The sequence below is a fragment of the Eschrichtius robustus genome, chromosome 1 (genome assembly GCF_028021215.1).
Source record: "Eschrichtius robustus isolate mEscRob2 chromosome 1, mEscRob2.pri, whole genome shotgun sequence".
Taxonomy (NCBI): Eukaryota; Metazoa; Chordata; class Mammalia; order Artiodactyla; family Eschrichtiidae; genus Eschrichtius; species Eschrichtius robustus.
The window spans coordinates 22887542-22909009 of NC_090824.1; the positions used below are offsets into that span (position 1 = coordinate 22887542).

A 21468-nucleotide genomic window follows, 5' to 3' on the forward strand; every position below is an offset into this window, starting at 1 on the left:
AAACTCAAAATTGATTAAAGACCTAGAGGTAAGGCCAAACACTATAAAACTCTTAGAGGAAAACATAGGCAGAACACTCGATGACATAAATCACAGCAAGATCCTTTTTGACCCACCTCTTAGAGAAATGGAAATAAAAACAAAAATAAACAAATGGGACCTAATGAAACTTCAAAGCTTTTGCACAGCAAAGGAAACCATAAACAAGACAAAAAGACAACCCTCAGAATGGGAGAAAATAATTGCAAATGAAGCAACTGACAAAGGATATATCTCCAAAATTTCCAAGCAGTTCATGCAGCTCAATATCAAAAAACAAACAACCCAATCCAAAAATGGGCAGAAGACCCAAATAGACATTTCTCCAAAGAAGATGGACAGATTGCCAACAAACACATGAAAGAATGCTCAACATTACTAATCATTAGAGAAATGCAAATCAAAACTACAATGAGGTATCACCTCACCCCAGTCAGAATGGCCATCACCAAGAAGTCTGCAAACAATAACTGCGGGAGATGGTGTGGAGAAAATGGAACCCTCTTGCACTGCTGGTGGGAATGTAAATTGATACAGCCACTATGGAGAACAGTATGGAAGTTCCTTAAAAAACTAAAAATAGAACTACTGTATGACCCAGCAATCCCACTACTGGGCATATACTCTGAGAAAACCATATTTCAAAAAGAGTCATGTACCACAGTGTTCATTGCAGCTCTACTTACAATAGCCAGGACATGGAAGCAACCTAAATGTCTATGGACAGATGAATGGATAAAGAAGAGGTGGCACATATATACAATGGAATGTTACTCAGCCATATAAAGAAATGAAATTGAGTTATTTGTAGTGAGGTGGGTGGACCTAGAGTCTGTCATACAGAGTGAAGTAAGTCAGAAAGAGTAAAACAAACACCGTATGCTAACACATATATATGGAATGTAAAGAAAAAAAATGGTTATGAAGAACATAGGGGGAGGACAGGAATAAAGACGCAGATGTAGAGAATGGACCCGAGGACATGGGGAGGGGGAAAGTTAAGTTGTGACGAAGTGAGAGAGTGGCATGGACTTATATATACTACCAAAAGAGATAGCTAGTGGGAAGCAGCCGCATAGCACAGGGAGATCAGCTTGGTGCTTTGTGACCACCTAGAGGGGGGGGATAGGGAGGGTTGGAGGGAGATGTAAGAGGGAGGAGATATGGGAATATATGTATATGTATAGCTGGTTCACTTTGTTATAAAGAAAAAAAATAAAAAAATTAAAAAAATAAAAAGGAGCAAAATTAATAGTGTGATGATCCAAATAAAAATTAAAATAAATAATCTATAACCTCAGCATCCAGAAATGAGCATTGTTATATTGGAGTTTATTCTTCTAGTCATTGTTCTATGCATTAGAGAAACATAAACACTATTCACCTACCTGAATAAGCAAAAGTTTTAACGTAATGTGAATATGTATAGCTAAAAGAATAGTCACAAAAGTAAATATCTATGTAACTATCACCCATGTTAAGAAACAGATTATTGCCAACCCCTAGATGACCCTCCTATGCTCTCTCTATGGCTATCTTCTCCCCATCTCCAAACATTTCTATTATGACTTAGAATATTATAGTTTGTTTTGCTTGTTTGTTAAACATCTATTTAAGTGAAATAATATGTATTCTTTTGTGTCTGGCAAATTATTTTGTTCCATGTTATGTTTGTGAGATATATCCACATTATATTTGAGACAGTGGTTTATTCATTTTCATTATTGTGCAATAGTCCATTGAATGAATATGCCACAATTATTTATTCACTCTAGTGTTGATTAGCATTTGAGTTGTTTCCAGTGTGAGATTATCACGAATAGTGCTGTTATGAACATTCTTGTGTATGTGTACATTTATTTCTCTTTCAAATATGCCTTAAAATGGAATTGGTTAATAGGACATATATATATTCAACTTTTAGAACCCACCAGCAGTGTATGAGACTTTTGTGTGTCCCACATTCTCAGCAACGCTTAGTATTACCAGTCTTATTTTAGCCACCCCAGCTGGTATGTGCTGATATATCTTCTTGTGGTTTTGGTTTACATTTTCCTGATGTGTCATAACGTTGAGCATCTTTTCATTCTGATGCCTTCTTTTGTGTACTAAGTCTCTACAATATCTTCTCCCAATCAGTGACTTACATTTTTGCTCTCTTAAAGTATCCTTTAATAAATAGAATTTCTTAATTCTAATGTCTTTTTGTTTAGCATTAGTGCCTATGTGTCCTAGTTAAGAAATTTCTTTACCTCAAAGTACTGAAGATATTCTCCCAATGGTTTCTTCTGGAAGCTTCATTGCTTTATCTTTCACACTTGGATCTACAGTATACTTACTGATTTTTCTATATAATATGAGGAATATTTTCTTTTACAATATCTAGACCCAGAATAATTGATTGGAATGACCATCGTTCCTCCACTGTTTTGCATTGCCACCTTTGTCATGAACCAATTTTATTTATATCTAAGTGTGTTAATGGACTATCTATTACATTCTGTTGATCTAGGCATATACCTTGTTGGCAATACCGTGCTCTCTTAATTACTGGAGTTTTAAAATAAGTCTCAACATCTGTCAAAGTAGTTTAATTCTGTTCCTCAAGAGTGTCTTGGCAAACTTTTGCCCTTTAAGTTTTTACTTTATTTGAGAATTAGTTTGCCAATGTCTACCAAAAACCCACAACAAAATAACAACAACAGCAACGACGACAAAACTCAACTTCCTGAATTTTGACTGTGAGAGATTTAAATGTAAAGTTCAGTTTAAGGAGAAAACATATCTTTATTATATCTTCATTATATATTAATATATTTATTCCTCTGATTATTTAAATCAGGAAGTAGTGAACTACAACCCATGGACTAAATACAGTCCTCTGCCTGTTTTTGAAAATAAAGTTTTATTGGCACACAGCCACACCCATTTGTTCACCTATTATCTATTTCTGAATTGGCATTATAGTGTAGAGTTGGGTATTTGTGACAGAGACCATCTAGAATGTAAAGGCTAAAATATTTATTATATTTACAGAAGTATTTGGTGGCTCCTCATTTGGATACTGCTTATTTTTTTCCATAATGTTTCCTATTTTTCTATGTGGAAATACTTTACATATTTCCTTAGATTACTTCCTAGAAATGTAATGTATCTGAATGCTATTGTAGATGGTATCACATAAACTTTCATTTTCTATTCATTGATGTTTAGAAAAATACCACTGATTTTTATACACTGACTTTGTACTCAATCTGTAGATTCTTTTTGATTTTCTATGTACACAGTCGTATCAGTTTTTTTTCTTCTTTGCTACTTCTCATACATCTTTATAAAATTGGTGACAGCGGGAAGCCTTCTTTTGTTACTGATAGCAGAAAGTTTTCAACATGTCACTATTATGTAGGGTGTTTGCTGTAATTTTTAAAAATAACTTCTTATCAGATTAAAGAAGTTTTCTTCTATTCCTAATTTACAATGAGCTTTTATTATGCATTGTTGTTGAATTTTATTAAATATTTTCTTTGCATGTATTTTCTCATATCATATATGAGGTAGTCATATGATTTTATTCCTTTGTCAATTAATGTGGGAAGTTATATTGATAAGTTTTCAAATGATAAACCTCACATTGCTGTAATAAACACAATTGGTTGTGAGGTATTATTCTTTTGGTGTTTGTTTGCAAATAGTTCATTTATATATTTTTTTTATTTTGCAATTATAATTATTACAGAGTAGTTCATAAGTTACCTTTCTTGTAAGGTTTGATATTAAGGTTATGCTGCCTCCAAAAAAATGAGTTGGAGAGTGGCTTTTTTTTATTATTATTATTCTCTTGAAGAGTTTTTTTAAGATTGGCATTACTGCTTCCTTAAATATTTGGTATAATTTATCTATAAAGTCATCTATGTATGGAGTTTTCTAAATGGAAAAAAAATTTAATTGAACTAAATTATTTTATAGCTATAAGAACTTCTACTTTCCTTTAAGATATATAAGGTACTGGCAGAACATTGCTTCTTCTGCAACAACTAGAAAAACCTGAATGAATTAAAAATTATATATATATATATTATATATAATTTATATATATATAAATTATATATAAAAGTCATTAGATAATTGTGTAGTGGTCTAGAGGAATCAATTTCCAGAGATTGAAGAGACCTTCTAGATGGGCAAATTTGGCAAACATCTTTCTCTCTGGGGGCTTTTAGCAAGTCTGATCATAGGCTGAGGTTTCAAAACAGACAGGCAGACATTGCTGAGGGAGAGAGAAATCAGGAGCTTTTAACAGAGGGATGGCATAGCTACTTGGAAACTGGATGAGTCTTAAATGCATAGCTGTTTATTCCCCACCATTTTTCTCCACAGGATTCTTGTCTAAGGTTGTACAGTAGGGAGACTGGGCTAAAATACTCAGTAAACACTATTTCTGTGTCTCAACACTTAGAAGTCAAAGTTCTGCAAGGTGGAGAGGTTTATTAGGAACACAGAATAGCTCACACCTTTGTTTAAAGTGGCAACCCAACTCTCACCCAGCTCAATTCCTAATTACTTCAAAATGGTCTGCTTGTCACCCTGTCTGCCTGACAAGGGAAAAGGCATGCATTATATACGTATATATATAATAGTTTGCATCTGCTAATCCCAAACTCCCAGTCCTTCCCTCCCCTACCCCCGTACCCCTTGGCAACCACAAGTCTGTTCTCTATATCTGTGAGTTTGTTTCTGTTTCCTAGATAAGTTCATTTGTGTCATATTTTAGATTCCACATATAAGTTATATCATATGGTATTTGTCTTTGACTATTTCTTAGGATAGTTTTGAAAATAGAAATAATTGTTCATTTCTGATCTAGATATCTTTGGGTCCATAATTCAATCTACTACAATATTTATACCAATTGACACTTATTAACAATATGTTAGAGTTGCTATCTTAACATACCCTCACTAGGATTAATTTCTGTCTTAAAAAACACTTGTAATTTTATAAGTGAAAAATAATATCATGAATTGATTTAATTTATATTTCTTTCATTACTATTTCTTTTAAATATATGTTCATATTTTTTTTTGGTCACATTTTTTCTTACATTGTCTATTCATCTCTATTGCCTATTTTTCTACTGGATTGATAGAAATTTTCTCAATTAATTTAAATAACTCCATAGAGAAGTTATATTTAGTCTTTTGCAATAAATACGTTAGTTGATATTAATTTGGTTGACAGTAGTTTGTAAGCAGAGTTGTATTTAAGTGTAATATACTTAAATTTATATATTTTCCTTTGTGTTTTCTTCCATTATTTGCTTTAATTGTTCATCCTCCAAAAGAGATATTTACCTATCTTTTCTTATAGTTTTTTTTTTTCATGATTTCATGCATTTTTAAGTAGGAGCATCTTTCACACATGTGAATTTGATTACACTATCTTTAAGATGAGGACCCCTCAGAGGGCAAGGTCCAAATTGTCATCATATTTTTATCTCTAACATAGAGTACAGTACTTGGAGCGGCAGGTACATAATACCTGTATTAAAAAAATGTATACAGAATGAAGTTGTCTTTGTGTACTTATTTCTTCAACTACTTTGTGTCTATATCTTTGTTTTTCCCTATTCCTGAGATCCTGTGTGTTTGATAAATGTGTGGTTAAGTCCTCATGGTATCTTCCTTTTATAATTAATATAGTCATTCTAGCATTACAAATTTAATAGATGGAAGCTATATAGCTAACTTTCTTGCCAGTCATGTTGTGGTATAAGCGGTTGCAAAGTATGTGAGGAAAAACAAGGGAGAGATGAGAATGTGTGGACAGAGAGTACAGCCTTTACAGTTCTATTTACATTATGGTATGTTAATGAAGCTAAGCTCAGGCCCTTCACTTGCAGTGTGTTTACATAGTGATATATTTTTGCAAAATTTACACAAGGGAGGTATTTTAACCACAATTGATTAAAACAACTGTCTCTTTACATCCCGACTTTTATTCTTTTATACTTATGTTTGGTGGTGTTGGACAGTAGCAGACATTTTTAGTAGTAATGCATTTAATTCAGGTTTAATGGGACCTGTTTATGTTATTTGCAGTCACCTGTGCATCACTAAGTTATTGCTAGCTTTCCTGATGTGGGATTGCTCCTAGGAATGCTGCCCTCCGTGACAAATCAACTGATACTATGACAACAAGGTAGAGGACCACAGGACTAGAGGATGTGGTTTTGAAGGAAAAATAAGGTTGGAAATGTATAAAATCAAAAACTCATCACTGGAAATTCTAGTCTTACAACTCTCATATAATAGAAAATTTGACATTCCTCCTAAAACTTTACATTAACCTTAATGGGTTGTAAAGCTGAAAGAAAATTTTCTGAACAATCAATAAGAAGAAGAAATTTTATTCCTCTTTGGAGATTTACAGAAAAGACTATTATCTTTTATTCTTTATAGAAAAATGTATGACAGTATTGATGTCTTATGAAGAGGTGATAAAAAAAATAGTCACAAAATGTAAGGAATGTATCAGGTAGTTAATTAGTAAAGAATACCATGCTATTTTTCTGAATTTTTTGATGTTTGTGGTATTTCTCAGCCTTTTAAAATTTGTTGTGATGTCTTTTCAACATTCTGAATAGCTACTCATTTTTGTACCCAATTTTTGTATTTGTAACTATGTATTTTTTTTTCTTAAAGAGGGCCTTCCCAAATTATAGAAACTTCAGGCCTCATAAAACCTGATTTACCCCTGTATTCTCCCTTATGCAACATTATCGACTAAGAAAAATTGGTGGAGAATTCTCCCAATTTGTGAGCCAAAGTCCTTGGATCTACAAAGTCAACAAAACTCAAATCACATGAGACTTCTATTTTCAGTAACAGTAGTGCTCCTGTCTCTTTTTTGGGCAGCATAGGAGGAAGGGGAAGACCTAGATTTTGGCAGGTGAAACTGCTTAACTGATCCTGACAGTGACAAAGATTGTCAGCCTCTCAGGCTGGGACAGTCTCATCAATCAACCCATGCTTGAACTATTAGCACTGTCAGCTTCCTCTTAAGGGATGACAATTCAAGGGGAACTTCCTCACCCACTGAAACTTCCTCAATCCAAAGAGCAAAACACTTAATCAGAAGGAGGGGCAGGAATGCAACAAGAACTGGCCCCATCTACTTTCAGTCTACAGAGCTTGTACTCATTTTTGCATGACTGTGAAAGAGATCCTCAGCAGAAGCCCTTGACTTGCTGGTACAAGAATTGGGGCAGGGCTTGTGTCCTTTGCCTTGGAAGGGAGTGGCTGTGATGCCAGGAACAGGAAGGTTCCAACAACTTTGCCTATATATGCTCACAAATGATGCCTGATTAAAAATAATAACAATAAACACATGCCCATATTTGTCTGTACATGCATTATCTTTGTAGGATGGGCAGAAATGTATTGCTGGCTGAAGGTATTAGGAATGAAAGCCAGCTATTAAGCTTCACCCTCACCTGGTAATAGGAGGAAGGCTGTAATAGACTATCTTTTGGGGTTGTGAGGATTATTTAATTCTGAAAGCAGAGTTGAAATTTTTTGACCCTAATGCAAATAGGATAGATGTCTAGAGAATATCATGTAACCCCTGGTATTACTTTTTTTAAATTACATGATTTGGGACTTCCCTGGTGGCACAGTGGTTAAGAATCCGCCTGCCAGTGCAGGGGACACGTGTTCGAGCCCTGGTCCAGGAAAATGCCACATGCCGTGGAGCAACTAAGCGCATGTGCCACAGCTACTGAGCCCGTGTGCCATAACTACTGAAGCCTGCGCACCTAGAGCCAGTGCTTCGCAACGAGAAAAGCCACCACAATGAGAAGCCCCTGCGTTGCAACGAAGAGTAGCCCCCGCTCACCGCAACTAGAGAAAGCCCACGTGCATCAATGAAAACCCAACGCAGCCAAAAAATAAATAATGAAAGGAATTTATTTTTAAAAAATTACATGATTTGAAGAGAAATCACAGTGCAAGTAGAAGCTTCTTAGAGTTCCAGCAACTCAGATGGTGTCATTTCTACAAACATTTACAAAAATCTATTATTGATGGATTTAAGATTCTTTGTGCTTACATATTTATTCTATTATTTTGAAAGTAAGGGGCTGAAAATCTGCTTCATAAGTTTCTATTTCTCTTAAAGATCATGCTACCTTATTGCTATTGGGAGTCTTTTGACTAATATCACTTAATTTTATTTTTTTCTGCTGTAGAAAGAACAGAGATCCCATTTGGGGGTGAAACAGGGGGAAAGCATCTCAGTTGGCCTTTTACTAAATCCTTTTCTCCTTACCTCCACTTCTAAATCACCCAGGGAATTAAAAGTATGCCTGTTGGCCACTTAAGTTAATGAAACTGTTAATATCTAACGCAGGAACATTGCCTTTGTGTGCTCTAGATACATATATGAATAGAACTGCTCTGGATGCACACCTGCCCTGAATGTCAGTGTAATCCATGTCAATCAAGGATTGGCTTTAAAATCCTCATTCTCAGAAAACTAAATTAAGACGTGTCGAAGAGATATGGAACAGGAGCAAGCAGTTTTGGAGGCTAGAGATCAGTCACAAAATTGTCTGATTAAAAAATAAACTCTCAATTGTTCTTTTGAAGAAGTCTATCTTTTGTGTTCAAGGGGGTACTTGTTGGCCTGCCTTACAACTTTTATGATTTCCTTTAAAGCAAGACCAATGTAAAAGAGGCATTAGCTCCACTCTTTGTTTCTTAAATTATCCCATTTCAGCAGTTGGTTATATTAATTATTATTTATGCTTGTTCTAAATCAGTATTTTCAACGGAGATTGATTCTGTTCCCCAGGGAACATTTGACAGTATTGGAGACATTTTTGATTGGGGGCTCAGGTGAGGTGGTGTGACTAGCATCTGGTAGATGTGCGGATAGCTTCACCTCTGTTGGTCATCCTATCACAGAGTAATCTAGTTGTGGTTTCAGAGTAATCAGTCAGGTTGGTGTAAAGCCTTCCAGAGCTTAGGACAAGTAAGTGTATCTGTAATTTTTATAATTTTCATAAATGGACTAGAGGTCATGATGTCCCCTGTATTTTCTGTTATGCAAAAATCTTGTCTACCATCACTAATATATGTTGTTTCAATTTGTTATACTACCTTATAGATTAAATTCTCAGTATAGAAATCACAGATGCTATTATCTAACAATTTTCTGACAGTCTATTTGGATGACTAGAAGCAATTTGTGGAATTGATAGAAATGCCTGTAGAATAAATAATCACTGTTAATGTTAGAGGAATTTTGACTAAATTAATGTAAGTATTTATAAGTTGAAGATCCATTATTAATTCTGAAAATCACACAGCTACACTCACCCCATTCCATAGCTGTCTCCATTATGCTTAGATCTTGAAAAAAATCTAGTTTATTGGAAATCTGGAACCATTTCTGAGTTTTGCAACTATAGTGGCACTTCAGAGGAAAACTAGAAAGATAATCCTAACACCAGAAATTGGTCCTGTAATAAAGAGACTAAATAAATGAGAATTATTCATCCTATGAAATTTAACAGTGATATGAAGTCACTTAGAGTATGGAGGACTATCATAAAGGACAAAAATAAACTAATATCTCTTCTATAGAAGGCAGAGCAAAAGGAAGTCGATGATTTATAAATTAGAAAGAATTATTTCCAAGAGTGAGATGGTCAAATGTTGCAGTGTGTTACTGAAGGAAAAAATTTTAATCTCTTTAGAGTTTTTAAAAACAAGAACATTTAACTTATGTTCAACAGTTTAACCATTCTAATTTCAGCCTGTATTAGTTCTCTACAGTTGCCATAATGGATTACCACAAATTAGTTGGCTTTAACCAATAGAAATCTATTTTCTCACAGTTCTGGAGGCCAGAGTATGAAATCAGTATCACTGGGTCAAAATCAATGTGTGGGTAGGGTCGTGCTCCCTCTGGAGGCTCTAGAGAAGAATCCTTTCTTTTCCTCTTGTAGTTAACATCCCTTGGCTTGTGACCACATCATTCTAATCTTTAAGGCTGGCGTCTTCAAATCTATTTTTGCTCTGTTTTCTCATTACCTTTTCGTGTGTGTATCTGTGTGAAATCTCCCTCTGCCTCCGTTTTAAAAGGGTGCCTGAGATGGCACTTAGGGCCCACCTGGATATTCCAGGATAATTTCTCTATCTCTCATCTCAAAATCCTCAACATAATCACATCTGCAAAGACCTTTTTTCCAAATAAGTTAACATTGATGAGTTCCAGGGATTAGGACTTAATATCATTTGTGGGGGAAGTTTTTGTTTGGTTGGTTTTTGGGTTTTTTCTTTCTTTTTTTTTTTAGTCTACTACACAAATTGAGGGATAAACTGATTGAGTGCTTCATGAGCCCTTCTAGCATTAGGGTTTTGTAATTCAGAGACTGTGACCTTTGGCAATTTGCTTTACCCCTCCCCTGAGCCTTGGTTTTCTCACTTACAAAGTGAGCCTAATAATGGTATTTAGGCCAGTAAGATTGTTATAAAGATTAAATGACTTAATACAATTAAAGCATTTAGAAGAGTGAGTAGTACATATGAAGTCTCAGTAAGTGTCAGCTGTCATTACTTGTTGGTGCTGTTTGTGTTGATATAATCATTATCATAAAAGGATTAAATGAGATGATAATTGGGTACTTACTTGGTGGTCTATTATATAATCCACATTTCTTTACCGTTACTTTATTTTGTTTGACACATTTAATGAAGGTACGTCATAGAAGTAAAGTAGTGACTTGGTGTCTAAAGAATGTATTTGGTCTGCTTTGTGGAGCTTATTGAACTTTGTCTACAATAGGGACAGACTAAGTTAACCCCCAAATTGAGATGGTAACTCAGAAATCAGGTCTTAAAAAAGTTCCCATTAATACTAATACCTTCGGAGTAGCAGACATGAACTATATGATCAGAGAAGAAATTATTCTATACTTAAAATATCTGAGTTACCGTTTCAACTTTTTATGGACATACGTAAAATTAGATTGTAACAGAAGCCCTTCTTGCTAAACTGAGTACCATCCTTATGTAACTTGACTTTTTAACATCAGTCTTCATTCAGGTTGACTTTTCTACTTCCAAAACTTTAGACTGTCCTTCCCCACACCACCCCCCATCATTACTATAGAATAATCACATCTAATTTGTTAATAACAAAGCAACATATTGTCTACAAAACCTTTTCTAGTCAAAGGTTTTACTAGGTCTTATAAATAGTGACATTCTGTGTTCTCACATACATTTTAGGTGTCATAATTTTGAAGAAGGAATTGCTATGCCTACTGAACACACTAATTGATAGGGTGTAATTTCTTCCAGGGGCTACATCAGGCCAATGACAGAGTCATTGACTGACCAGACTAAAAAACAATATTAATTTGTTTTTTATTATTAATATATTATGATTTAAAAAATAAAATTTCAATAATGTCAAGGGTACACCAATGGAAACAATACTTTCATTTTTTTCTGTGCATTTCACCAATAAATACCATATGTAGCTCAAGAGAAATGGCAATCTGTAGACTTTGCTATTTGAAATACTATTAGGTTAAACAATATGAAATTGCTGTTTTTGTAGGTCAAAAAATGTTGAACATGGTGGTTTCATATAGTACAAAGCAAACTACCCCTGTGAAAAAGGAGCTCAATTTTCCAGCGCTATTAAATGAAAGTGGCTAGATGAAACATTCAAATATATAGGGAAAATTTTGCATTTTCAAGTTACTTATATTTCTCCAGATAAATATAAACTAAATCCTGTTTCACATCCTTTACTTTAGTATCAGTGATTATGGGAACATACGTTATTAAAAGAAGGGAAATGAGCAAAAGAAATGCATAGTAGGGAAACTAGGTAAATAGAAAACAATGAAAAATGCAGATTGTTACAAACTTTGTAATCATTTCTGTTTGACAGTGTTTATCTCTTTAAATGTTTATCTTCTTACTCATTTTTATTTCATTTTTATATGTCTCATAAAGCTGGATATCACTCAATGTTTAGCTCTTTGGTGTCTGAGCATGGAAAGCAGATTGCCCTGGCATTTTTATGTACTGTAGGAAAAACTCATTTTCATTTATTGAGATTTATTATTTGAATATGTTTTCCAATATAGCAAAGCACACCTACAAAATTTAATGTACATGCATATGCAAGTACACTATTCTGGAAGAGCATCAGGTAAAATTTTATACTTCCTGTAGGAGAAAATACAGAGAATCAAACAGATGCATGTCCTTCTCCCCTCCTCCCCTCCACCTTCTTCTTAGTGATCAGTAATATGGTATTATATGGTATAAAATAGAAAGGTATTATACTTTCCATAAAACCCTACAAAACATCTATTCATCACTTTTGGGTCTGGGGGTTGTTCTGGAATTCTAAGTAGCTGAGAAGATGCCAGATCTCTAATGGAAGAGATTATTCTGTTTAGGGAATGTTTGATGACTCAAGGAAGAATAACTTTAGGGAATTAGGCATATAGACCTATTATTATGGGTTTCACAAAGAAGTTAAATTTTATATTCATGTGATGTTTGTTTTTATATTAAATTTTTTATTTTCTTGTATCAATGAAGTTTCACTCTTAGAAATTTCACATCAAGAAACACGTTAGCTTGTCATTGATCACCTCCATGAATTCTTATCATAAGCTTTTGTTCTGTCAGAATTGTCAGATTCTTATGACCTAGTAGGCAATTTCATGTCATACCTTGCATTTGGGGGTGGATGCAAATGAGTAAACTGAGACCACCTTGTAACTTAAAATGCAATCTCACTCTGAGTCAGCATGTGTACTGCATACAATCAAAAATGAATGAAAAAAGGAAATGACTGTGGTTCAGTAACTTATGAAAAATGTTATAGTTTTATTATCAATGTATGTATGCATTTTTTTTACAACACCCATCACTGTAGCACAAGGGTACTCAGATGAAAGATTGGATTTAAGCTCAGAAATAATGGGGAGGAATGTCTATTTTCCATTTCTTCCTTAGTGGCTTGACAGATGTGTCAGTGATTAAAAAGATAGAGACAAGAGAATATCAGTTAGCTAGCTAATTTATATGATGCTTTCTGTAGTCAAAGAAACATTGTAGATGTTTTGGGAGAATCAAAAATTTTGAGTGGAACATCCTTCAGAATTACATGGGAAGCAGGAAAGTGGGTGGAAATGAAACAAGATTGGTCATGAGTTCATATTTGTTGAAGCTGGCTGATGGGTACATGAGGGTTCCTTATTCTTATCACTCTACATTTGCATGTGTTTGAATTTTCCCATAATAAACACTGTTTTCAAATCCCAGGATTTAACTGTTTCCCAGCAGGAGTTTATACTCTAAATATGGAAATAAGAATGTTCATTGTGCACCTATACCACAGGTTCTGCATTTCACAAATATATCCTACTTCCATAAAATCTTGATTTCTACATCATTCTTGAACTAGCTCATAAATTTTCCCAGCAAGTAAACATCCTCAGTGTTTCTAACCCTGCTTTCTGTACACTGTCAGGGTAATTTGTCATGAGAGGTCAAAAGTAATAAAAATCACAAATAAAGAAGCAAGAGAGGTACTCTAAGCTATAGACCGAAAAGAAGAGAAAGACTGAAAATTTGGATTAAAGTCATTCTGAGTTACTGGACCCATTTTTCCCTGTTGCAGTTTAAAGCCTACATTGTTCAATAGTGACTAATTTGGAAGCTTAATGTGCTTTATTAGCTTCCCTGGTGAGGTACCTGGAGAACCTAAAAATGAGATGAATGCCTTGAAATCATGTAAGTGTGGTCATGGAGAACTGGAATTGTTCTGGTCACTGCTATCCCTGTCACTGAGGTATTCTTTAACTAGACTTGAACAGCACTGCCAAGAAGTGCTTCCCAGCTTCCATGGTATATCCATAACATTAAGATGTTAAGATTGAACTTGTACATAGTAACTTCCTGTCAATTGAAAAATCAAAGGATATACCCAGGTCCCTGTTTCTTTTTGTTACTGATAGGATCTGTCAAAACAAAGTTCTAAGCAAACTTTTTTCATTATGTGTAGCTATAACAACTTTATTGTTTATCAAGAGAAGGTTATTGATTCCTAAACAACTTACGTTTCAGAGTCAAAAAATACTGTGTAAGTCCCTCTAGTGGAGATTAATGATAAAATATTACAAACATGGATGTATATGAAAACATTGTTTAAAGCTTGTTCCATTAACAAAGGCCACATCTCTAAATTAGATTTTGCAGAACTATATTTAGTGGGGCCTGTGTATATTCTTCATTAACTCTTCCTTGACTCTTATCCCACATAGAATTGGCTAATTCTTCCTTTACACCGTACTGTATGCTGCAATTCTATTATAGCCCCTAGAATGTTGAGTTGCCGTCTTTGGTTTACATATCTGTCTCCCCCTACTGGACTCTGAATTTGATTGAGACCCAGGGATCCTTTTCAATGCCCAGTACAATGACTAGCTCTTTGTAGGTTTCAGTAAATGTTTGTTTTAAGAGGATGGCTAACTGAATAAATGTCATAGTGGCTAATCCTTTGAGTGAACTTGAGCTAATTTCACAGGGTAAGCAAATGTCTTTGACTTTTTCCATTCCCTTTCTCACATTTCCCATATCCTTTCACTGGGGGCTGCATATAGAAAAACAGTATTTTGCCCACTGACTTCCAATTTCACATCCTTTCCTTGAACCTCTACATTCTTTATGTTTCACTATTTTTCCCAATATTTAACATCTGTTGTGATCAAGGAATCAAATGCTATTGATTATGCACTGCCCCCCCCCCAATATCTATTACATTTATTCTTCTAAATCCAGCCCTGTCTTCCATCTTTTTGCTTTGCCTCTTTTCTCCTCCCAACACGCAACGCCTACTAGTTCCTTCTGGAAGAGTCATTTTGTCACACAAGAAAACAAATAGCTTTGGTAGCTCTTTTGAGACCACAGTTCTGGATAGTAGGGACATGTTTCTGTGTAGGATGAATAAAACAAAATAGTACCACACATATTGGCAGCCATTGACTTTTGTTAAGCCTTCAATTTGACAAGCACATTATCCACTAAAATGTCAGTGGTTTTCCTCCTTTGTTATTGAACGTTTATCTATCCAATTCTGGTCCAGGAAACTTAGGAGAACAATTGTTTTCTAGGATCAGAAGTATTTGGGTAGCTTTTCTTTCTATTCTCCCTAGAATCATGGAAGGTGCAGGAGTGTGACATGGTGAATAATTTATAGTTAAGTTCATGCTTTTCTAGAGGGCTCTCGAGCAGGTTCAGTTCAGCTTTGAGTTTGGGCAAAGATTCAGGTTGATTATTATCATTCTTTAGGCAAAATCTGCCCATTTCTAACATCCCCAATTACAGGTAATCTTTCCTATTTTCCACTAAGTAACCAAAGTTTCCTTAAAGTCAGGTAGAGCAGGTTGGTAATTAATACTAAAATCAGATCTGACCTGCCAGGAACTTTTTTTATCCAAATAAGTTTTTATTAGAGGGAATCTATTGACATTGGCAGGTCTGAATAAACTTATCATCCAAGATTGCTTTTTATTTTGAGCATTTTTTTTAAAAGACTAAGTCTCTTAAAAGCCTGACTATGTTATGACTGTCTCAGCCACCAACCTGAGATAAATGTGGGAAGACATCTTTAGCTCCATTTTATAGGTAGAGAAATCAGTTCAGAGGTTTGCTTTTGGTCATATGGGCCTGTATGACCCCAAAAATAGATTGAGTCTGATGATTGTCAGAACAAGACATCTCTTGATAGGAGGTGAATGCCAATTTTCTGAGTAAGCTGGTGTTATTTAACATTTACCAGGAAGTAATAGAGATTATGCTCTGAGGAGCTTGAGGTCTTAGATTTGTGTATCACTTAACTCATTACTAATACAACAATCATAAAGAGTATTGTTTCTATTTCGGGAAGGCAGATGTTGAGTCCTTAAAACATGATAGAAAATTCCCCTCAGAAAACAAAATAAGACTATTCAGGAATTTGTATACATCTATTTTTAAAATAATCATTTAGCTAAGTAGTTGTGTCTTGATAAAAGATACCAGGGTCCATCTAATAAATGAGGCTGAATTTTAAAAATAGATTTGAATTTCATGTCTTATATTTTCTCCTTAGAAGACATCTAAGGAGATGTCTTCTCATCTCATCTACTCTCCCTTAGAAAAGCATAAGGATTCACTTAATTGTACAAAAAAATTAGTCTTAAAAATTGAAATGGACATGGAGCAATAATTTATGATTATGGTATTCTGCCATTAGCCCAGTTGGACGGTTTTATGTATGTGTTATATATTAACTTATTCTTAACTATTATCTTAATAGCACCAGAGGCTTGAAAGGTTTTGAGAGATTATCTTATGGGCTTCCCTCTTTACCTTGAGAATAGGTCCACTGATAACATTTCCATAACCTCCCTTGGTAACATATCTCATTGTACAATCACCCTCATTGAAGGTATCTTACCCCCATATCAAACATGGATTTTTCATGCTACAGTTAATTCTATTAGCTTCACCATCTCCACTGAGCTTGGAATAGAATATTTCCTCTGTGCATTAGTATCTACTGATTCTTAAGAGAGGCGGTGTGGCATCCTTTGCTGTCAGTGGGAACAAGCTACATTATTACTTCTGGAATGGCATGAACTGGCATGTATGTTAATACATTTTGTCATGCTCTGTGTTCATGTACTCAGCATATGAGTGTGGTGATATATAAGGGATTTTTTTAAAAGCTACTATAAAACCATTTATAAAGTATGACCTACTTTATTTTAAAACTTAATATCATCTGGTGGTTTCCTATGAGCTGTGGAATGAAGCAAAGTAGAGGAAAAGTTGTTCCAAAAATGATGACTGATTTTGATTATGTTCCCTTGTTTCTTTTGGTCTATTGCATTGGGTCAAGGATTTAGGGAGAATGAGGATGTTGAGTCAAATTTTTGGAAAAGAGAGGGTGAGTTCAATTTGTTCCTTCTGAGGGCTTTTTGTCCTGAGGGAATTCACCATGTATAACTTTACAGAGTGTTCTTCTCATCTATTCCACTACCCTCCATCCAACCCTGGTGTCTCTAGAGGTTAATAAACTAGTCTCAGAACTAACACTCAGAGAGCCTCATAGCACCTTAAGAGGTTTGACCAGGTGGGTTGGGGACTGGCCATCAGTTTAGATCTAGATCAGGTCAATAGCAAATGAAAGCTGTTGTCTCCTAACAGCTGTTCGCTGTGAAATGAGGTGCTGGCATCCATCCAGTTTCTGGACAGCTGTCTTCCTCACAAAAAGCATTGCCACAATTGACGTTAATTGGCTCTCTGGCTGGCAGCCTCTGCAGGCAATTCATCGAATCTTCTCCTTTTTTCTACATTCCCCTTTCTCCTCTCCACCCTCCTCATCTTCCTTCTCTCCATTTCTGCTTTCCCCTCCTCCTGTGTTTTCCCTTTTCTTTTCCTTCTCTGTTTTGCCAGTAGGTGGCCTGGAAGAAAAAAGAGCAGCAGCCGTTCCTGAGGGAAGAATGCATTAACACCTCGGACTGTGCTCTCTGCCAGGGCTTGCAACGGGACCTAAGACACGGCTGGGCTGTTGGGATAGAATTCTCATACCTCCCAGAGCGTCCGCCTTCTCGACCCCAGCCCTAAGTTGCTTTGCTCAAGGTGTGTCAGAGTTTACTCTGGGGTTGTCTATTTTATCCATTGAGCTTCTCCTTTCATCGCAGGACAGGGAACATGGCTGTGTTTGTAGAATGGATGGGCCCACAGGGAATTCTGAGTGATTCAGTAGTTGTGGTGTAAACCCTTCATTATAACTCACTCTCAGCACAGCCAGGAGTCACTAGAGATGGAAGGTTGTACAGTTTGTGACTTCCTTCTCTGGTAAGAGGCGCACTATTTGCGGGGCGGGGGGTTATATGTATGGCAGTCATATTCCCAAACCCAGAATCAATGCACCTGTCCTGACCAGACATCATTGGATTTATAATATATTTATTAGACAAGTTTTCATTAAAGTAAAATTTAATCTCCATTTAAAAATTATATTTAGCAAATCACTTGAATTGGAAGGAATAAAATTTTATGAAACTAAGACCACTTGAAAGTCCACAGCACGAATTCCATAGTGTTCTTGAATGCCCTTTGCTGCCTTCAGATAACAATAAGGAAAGAGTAGTGGTAGCTTCCATCCTTGAAATCTCCAGGTGTGCTTTCAGGTTATCCAACTTCAATTTCTTAATCTCAATTTAAGAGTCAAAAAGTGGACCAAAGGAAGCCTTATCACTCATAGGCTTATTTTTCCAAACGGAAAGACGCTATGGTAGGACATGCTGCTCTCAAACTATGAAAAGGGAAAAAAATTAAACAATTTTACAGTGGTTCTGTTCTTATTAAAAAGCCTAAAGCATTTTTCTCTAGGCTACCTCTCTTTGGAATTTAAAACCTGTGTACAGCATTGTATGGGGAAATTCAACCAGCATACCACACGTTGGTTTGCATTTAACTCATTACAGTGTTGATTGCTAAGAACACGTACGTGACCAAGAAGATATCCAAGCCTTTCAAATGGAGCCAGGAGCTTGAACTGGGGCAATATTAAACAAATGTGAAATCCCAGATATCCTTTGGGCAAGGGTTTTCATTCTCAGAGTTACGACCAGGACCAATAAAATAGTCATATAGGAAAAGCATTGAGGTTTAGAGTTGGGGAAAATATCCCAACACCAGCTCTGACTTTACAACCTTGATGATCTACTTTCTCTCATTTACATGATGGGACAAATCATACTCTATCACCTTATGGGTTGTTTTTGTTACTTAATTGGTATAAAATTACTTGAAGATCAAAGTGCTAAATATTATTAATAATTAGAACAAGCAGTTGTGAACTATGTATAAAAAGAGAAATAGCTTTGGAGAAGTGTAATTTCTAGATTGGACAGACTGTCTAACAAGTAAAAGAAAGGCTCTTGGTTTTGTGATTTATTTATTCATTCATTTAGAGAAAATGATAGAAGAAATCTGAGAAGTGTCACAATCAGATTGGCTATCTGCCAATTTGTTCTTCTATTTTTTAAAAAAAACCTCTCAAACACTTCTGACTTTGTAAAAAGAAAAAAATTTTGATTTATAACCATTTGTAGTCTGCACGTGCCTTGAACTTTGCATTTAAAAAGAAGGCATTTTTTCTGATTCTCTACCAATCCTCCTCTTGTCTTGCCATTTCCAAACATACGCCTCTCATTGAAAGCAAATGACAAGTGAGGGAGAATTGGTTTATAGCTGCCAAGAAATCTCTACCTTAAAGGAGCACCGGTTTAATTCAAACAGGGCAAAATGAATGTCTGAGAAGGGGTGAGATTTTAAGGCTTGGGCGGTGAGTGGAAGTGTCATTTCCTGAGTCCACACCTTCTTCTGTCGTTGTTGGCTGGCACTCTGTCTGGCACCGTAGCTTTCCCATCTATACCAGTTAAAATACCATGTTGTCACCTCCCTTTTTTGTCCCTTTTTTTTTTCTACAAGGAGAAGATTGAGAGCATGAATGGAGTAAATATATATTATGTATACAAATAATATCCTTTGCTAACAATGTATGCTAGTCATAGGAAAAGTATTTTTCTATGTGGTTTATGTTCATTTTTCTAGGCTTTGAAGTCTTCTCTAAAAATTTAGTCCATGGGATGCAAATCCAAAACTTGTCATGGGCTAAACTGATGATAAAAATGAAGAAATCAGGTTTTTAGGACAATAGGGAATGGTGAGGGTTGTGTCAATGGGGAGGGCCACACCCAAGTCCACCAGGATGCACACAATTCTGGGGTACCCCAGTCATGGTCACAACATATGGTATGTGAATGGTGCCCCTAGTGTGGAGCAGTGCATGCCTGGCCCATTTATCTGTTCAGGACGCCTTCCTTGCACTTACTACATGCCAGGCATGGTTCTAACTGCTGAGAGATAGCAACGAACAAAGCAGACAGGAAACTCTGGTCTCTCGAACCGAAAGGCACTCTCATTCAATTATTTTATTAAAGGCAAAAAGCACTGTGCCAAGCAAATAAAATGCATATGCATGCAGAATTTGGCCCATGGGCCCACCAATTAATGACCCCTACTCTAGGCTTTTAAATTAGTTCTCTGATCTTGCAGGTTTTAACCACAGGGACAAAACACAGAAATGTACTGACCATATATTTGCACCCACTGCTTAACTCATGCTTAATGAGAGCTCCGTGAACATGAAGATGTCAGCTAACTAATTTTCAACTTACATTCTATATCTCCACCCCAGTGTCTGTACTTGCCACTCCTTCTTCCAAGAAAACATAATTCCTAGAGGTGATCTGTTAGGCAAGTGAGGAAGGAAAACTAGAACGAGATGGGGGTCATGGCATTCTGCCAAAGCATTGTCTGCCTAAGTACCTGTCAGTTTTGGAGACTAATGGGAGAGGCAAGCCACTGAGCAATGGTCAGTGTGACTCTTGAGCCAATTCAAAGTCTGCTCTTAACCACCTACAAATTTAATTAAAATTTTTTTTTCAAGCAAAAAGAAGGTTCCTTAAAGTGTCGGGTCTCTTAGGGGCTAGGTTAACAGAAGCAGGGCAATTGCAGAAATTAAAGAGTTCTCTTATAAAGAATTTATTTCTTATCCTTATGCTTAATGCCACTTGATAAAAATTTTATTTAATCTGCATATAGGCAAAATGGAACTAAAAGAAGGTCTGGTCACCTAGCTACTTTCATGTCTAGAAGATTTTCTTTTTTTTCTTTTTTTTGCATTGGAAGCTTCAGTAAAACTAAAAAGAAAACTTGTACTAATTTTCAACAAGAAGCTTTAGAAAAGTGCTGTGGTGGTACTCAAAGAGTTTAAAAGTTTTCCACCTCACAATTCACTTTCAATTTTCTTAAATAAGATTATGACTCAAAAATATTTAAAGAACTTAGGTCACAAATCTGACAGGAGGCAGTCATAGTATATAGGCTTAAAGATGGAAGGTAAGCATTCACATCTTCCAAGAAATAGAGCAGAGACCATCTATGATTAATCTTCCTGTTTTCTACTTGCCTTGCAGGGTCCTTTCTTTCCCAAACCCCTTATAAATAAACAATAACAATAATAATAATCAGAGGAGAGAGAGTTTCCCTATCAATCTACACATTGAATTAAGTAACTTTCCCCAAAGTTTGGGAGCATTTCCTGAAAACCCTCAAAGGTATTAATTTTTTTCCCTCTCTCTCTTTAAATCACAAAGCAAAATTCCACTGTCCCTCTGCCCCCCACCCCACCTCCTAAAAAAAAAAAAAAAAAAAAGTTGCCGAGTTTTGCTTTTCTATTCACTGCAGTCCTGGCCAAAGTAAAGCCCTCTTT

The 21468-nt window shown here is 35.6% G+C and overlaps 1 protein-coding gene across 5 annotated transcripts in view; it reads left to right on the forward strand.

The window, feature by feature from the left end:
• DIO2 (iodothyronine deiodinase 2) overlaps window positions 1-21468 on the forward strand; it is a 71430-nt gene that overhangs the window by 36703 nt on the left and 13259 nt on the right. For 3 of the 5 annotated variants that reach the window (XM_068541943.1, XM_068541945.1, XM_068541944.1), the window contains one exon: window positions 17658-17762. The exons of the other annotated variants lie outside the window; for them this stretch is intronic. In XM_068541943.1, coding sequence (XP_068398044.1) covers window positions 17658-17762 — 105 coding nt within the window. The remainder of the gene's footprint in view (window positions 1-17657; window positions 17763-21468) is intronic. 5 annotated transcript variants of the gene reach the window in all.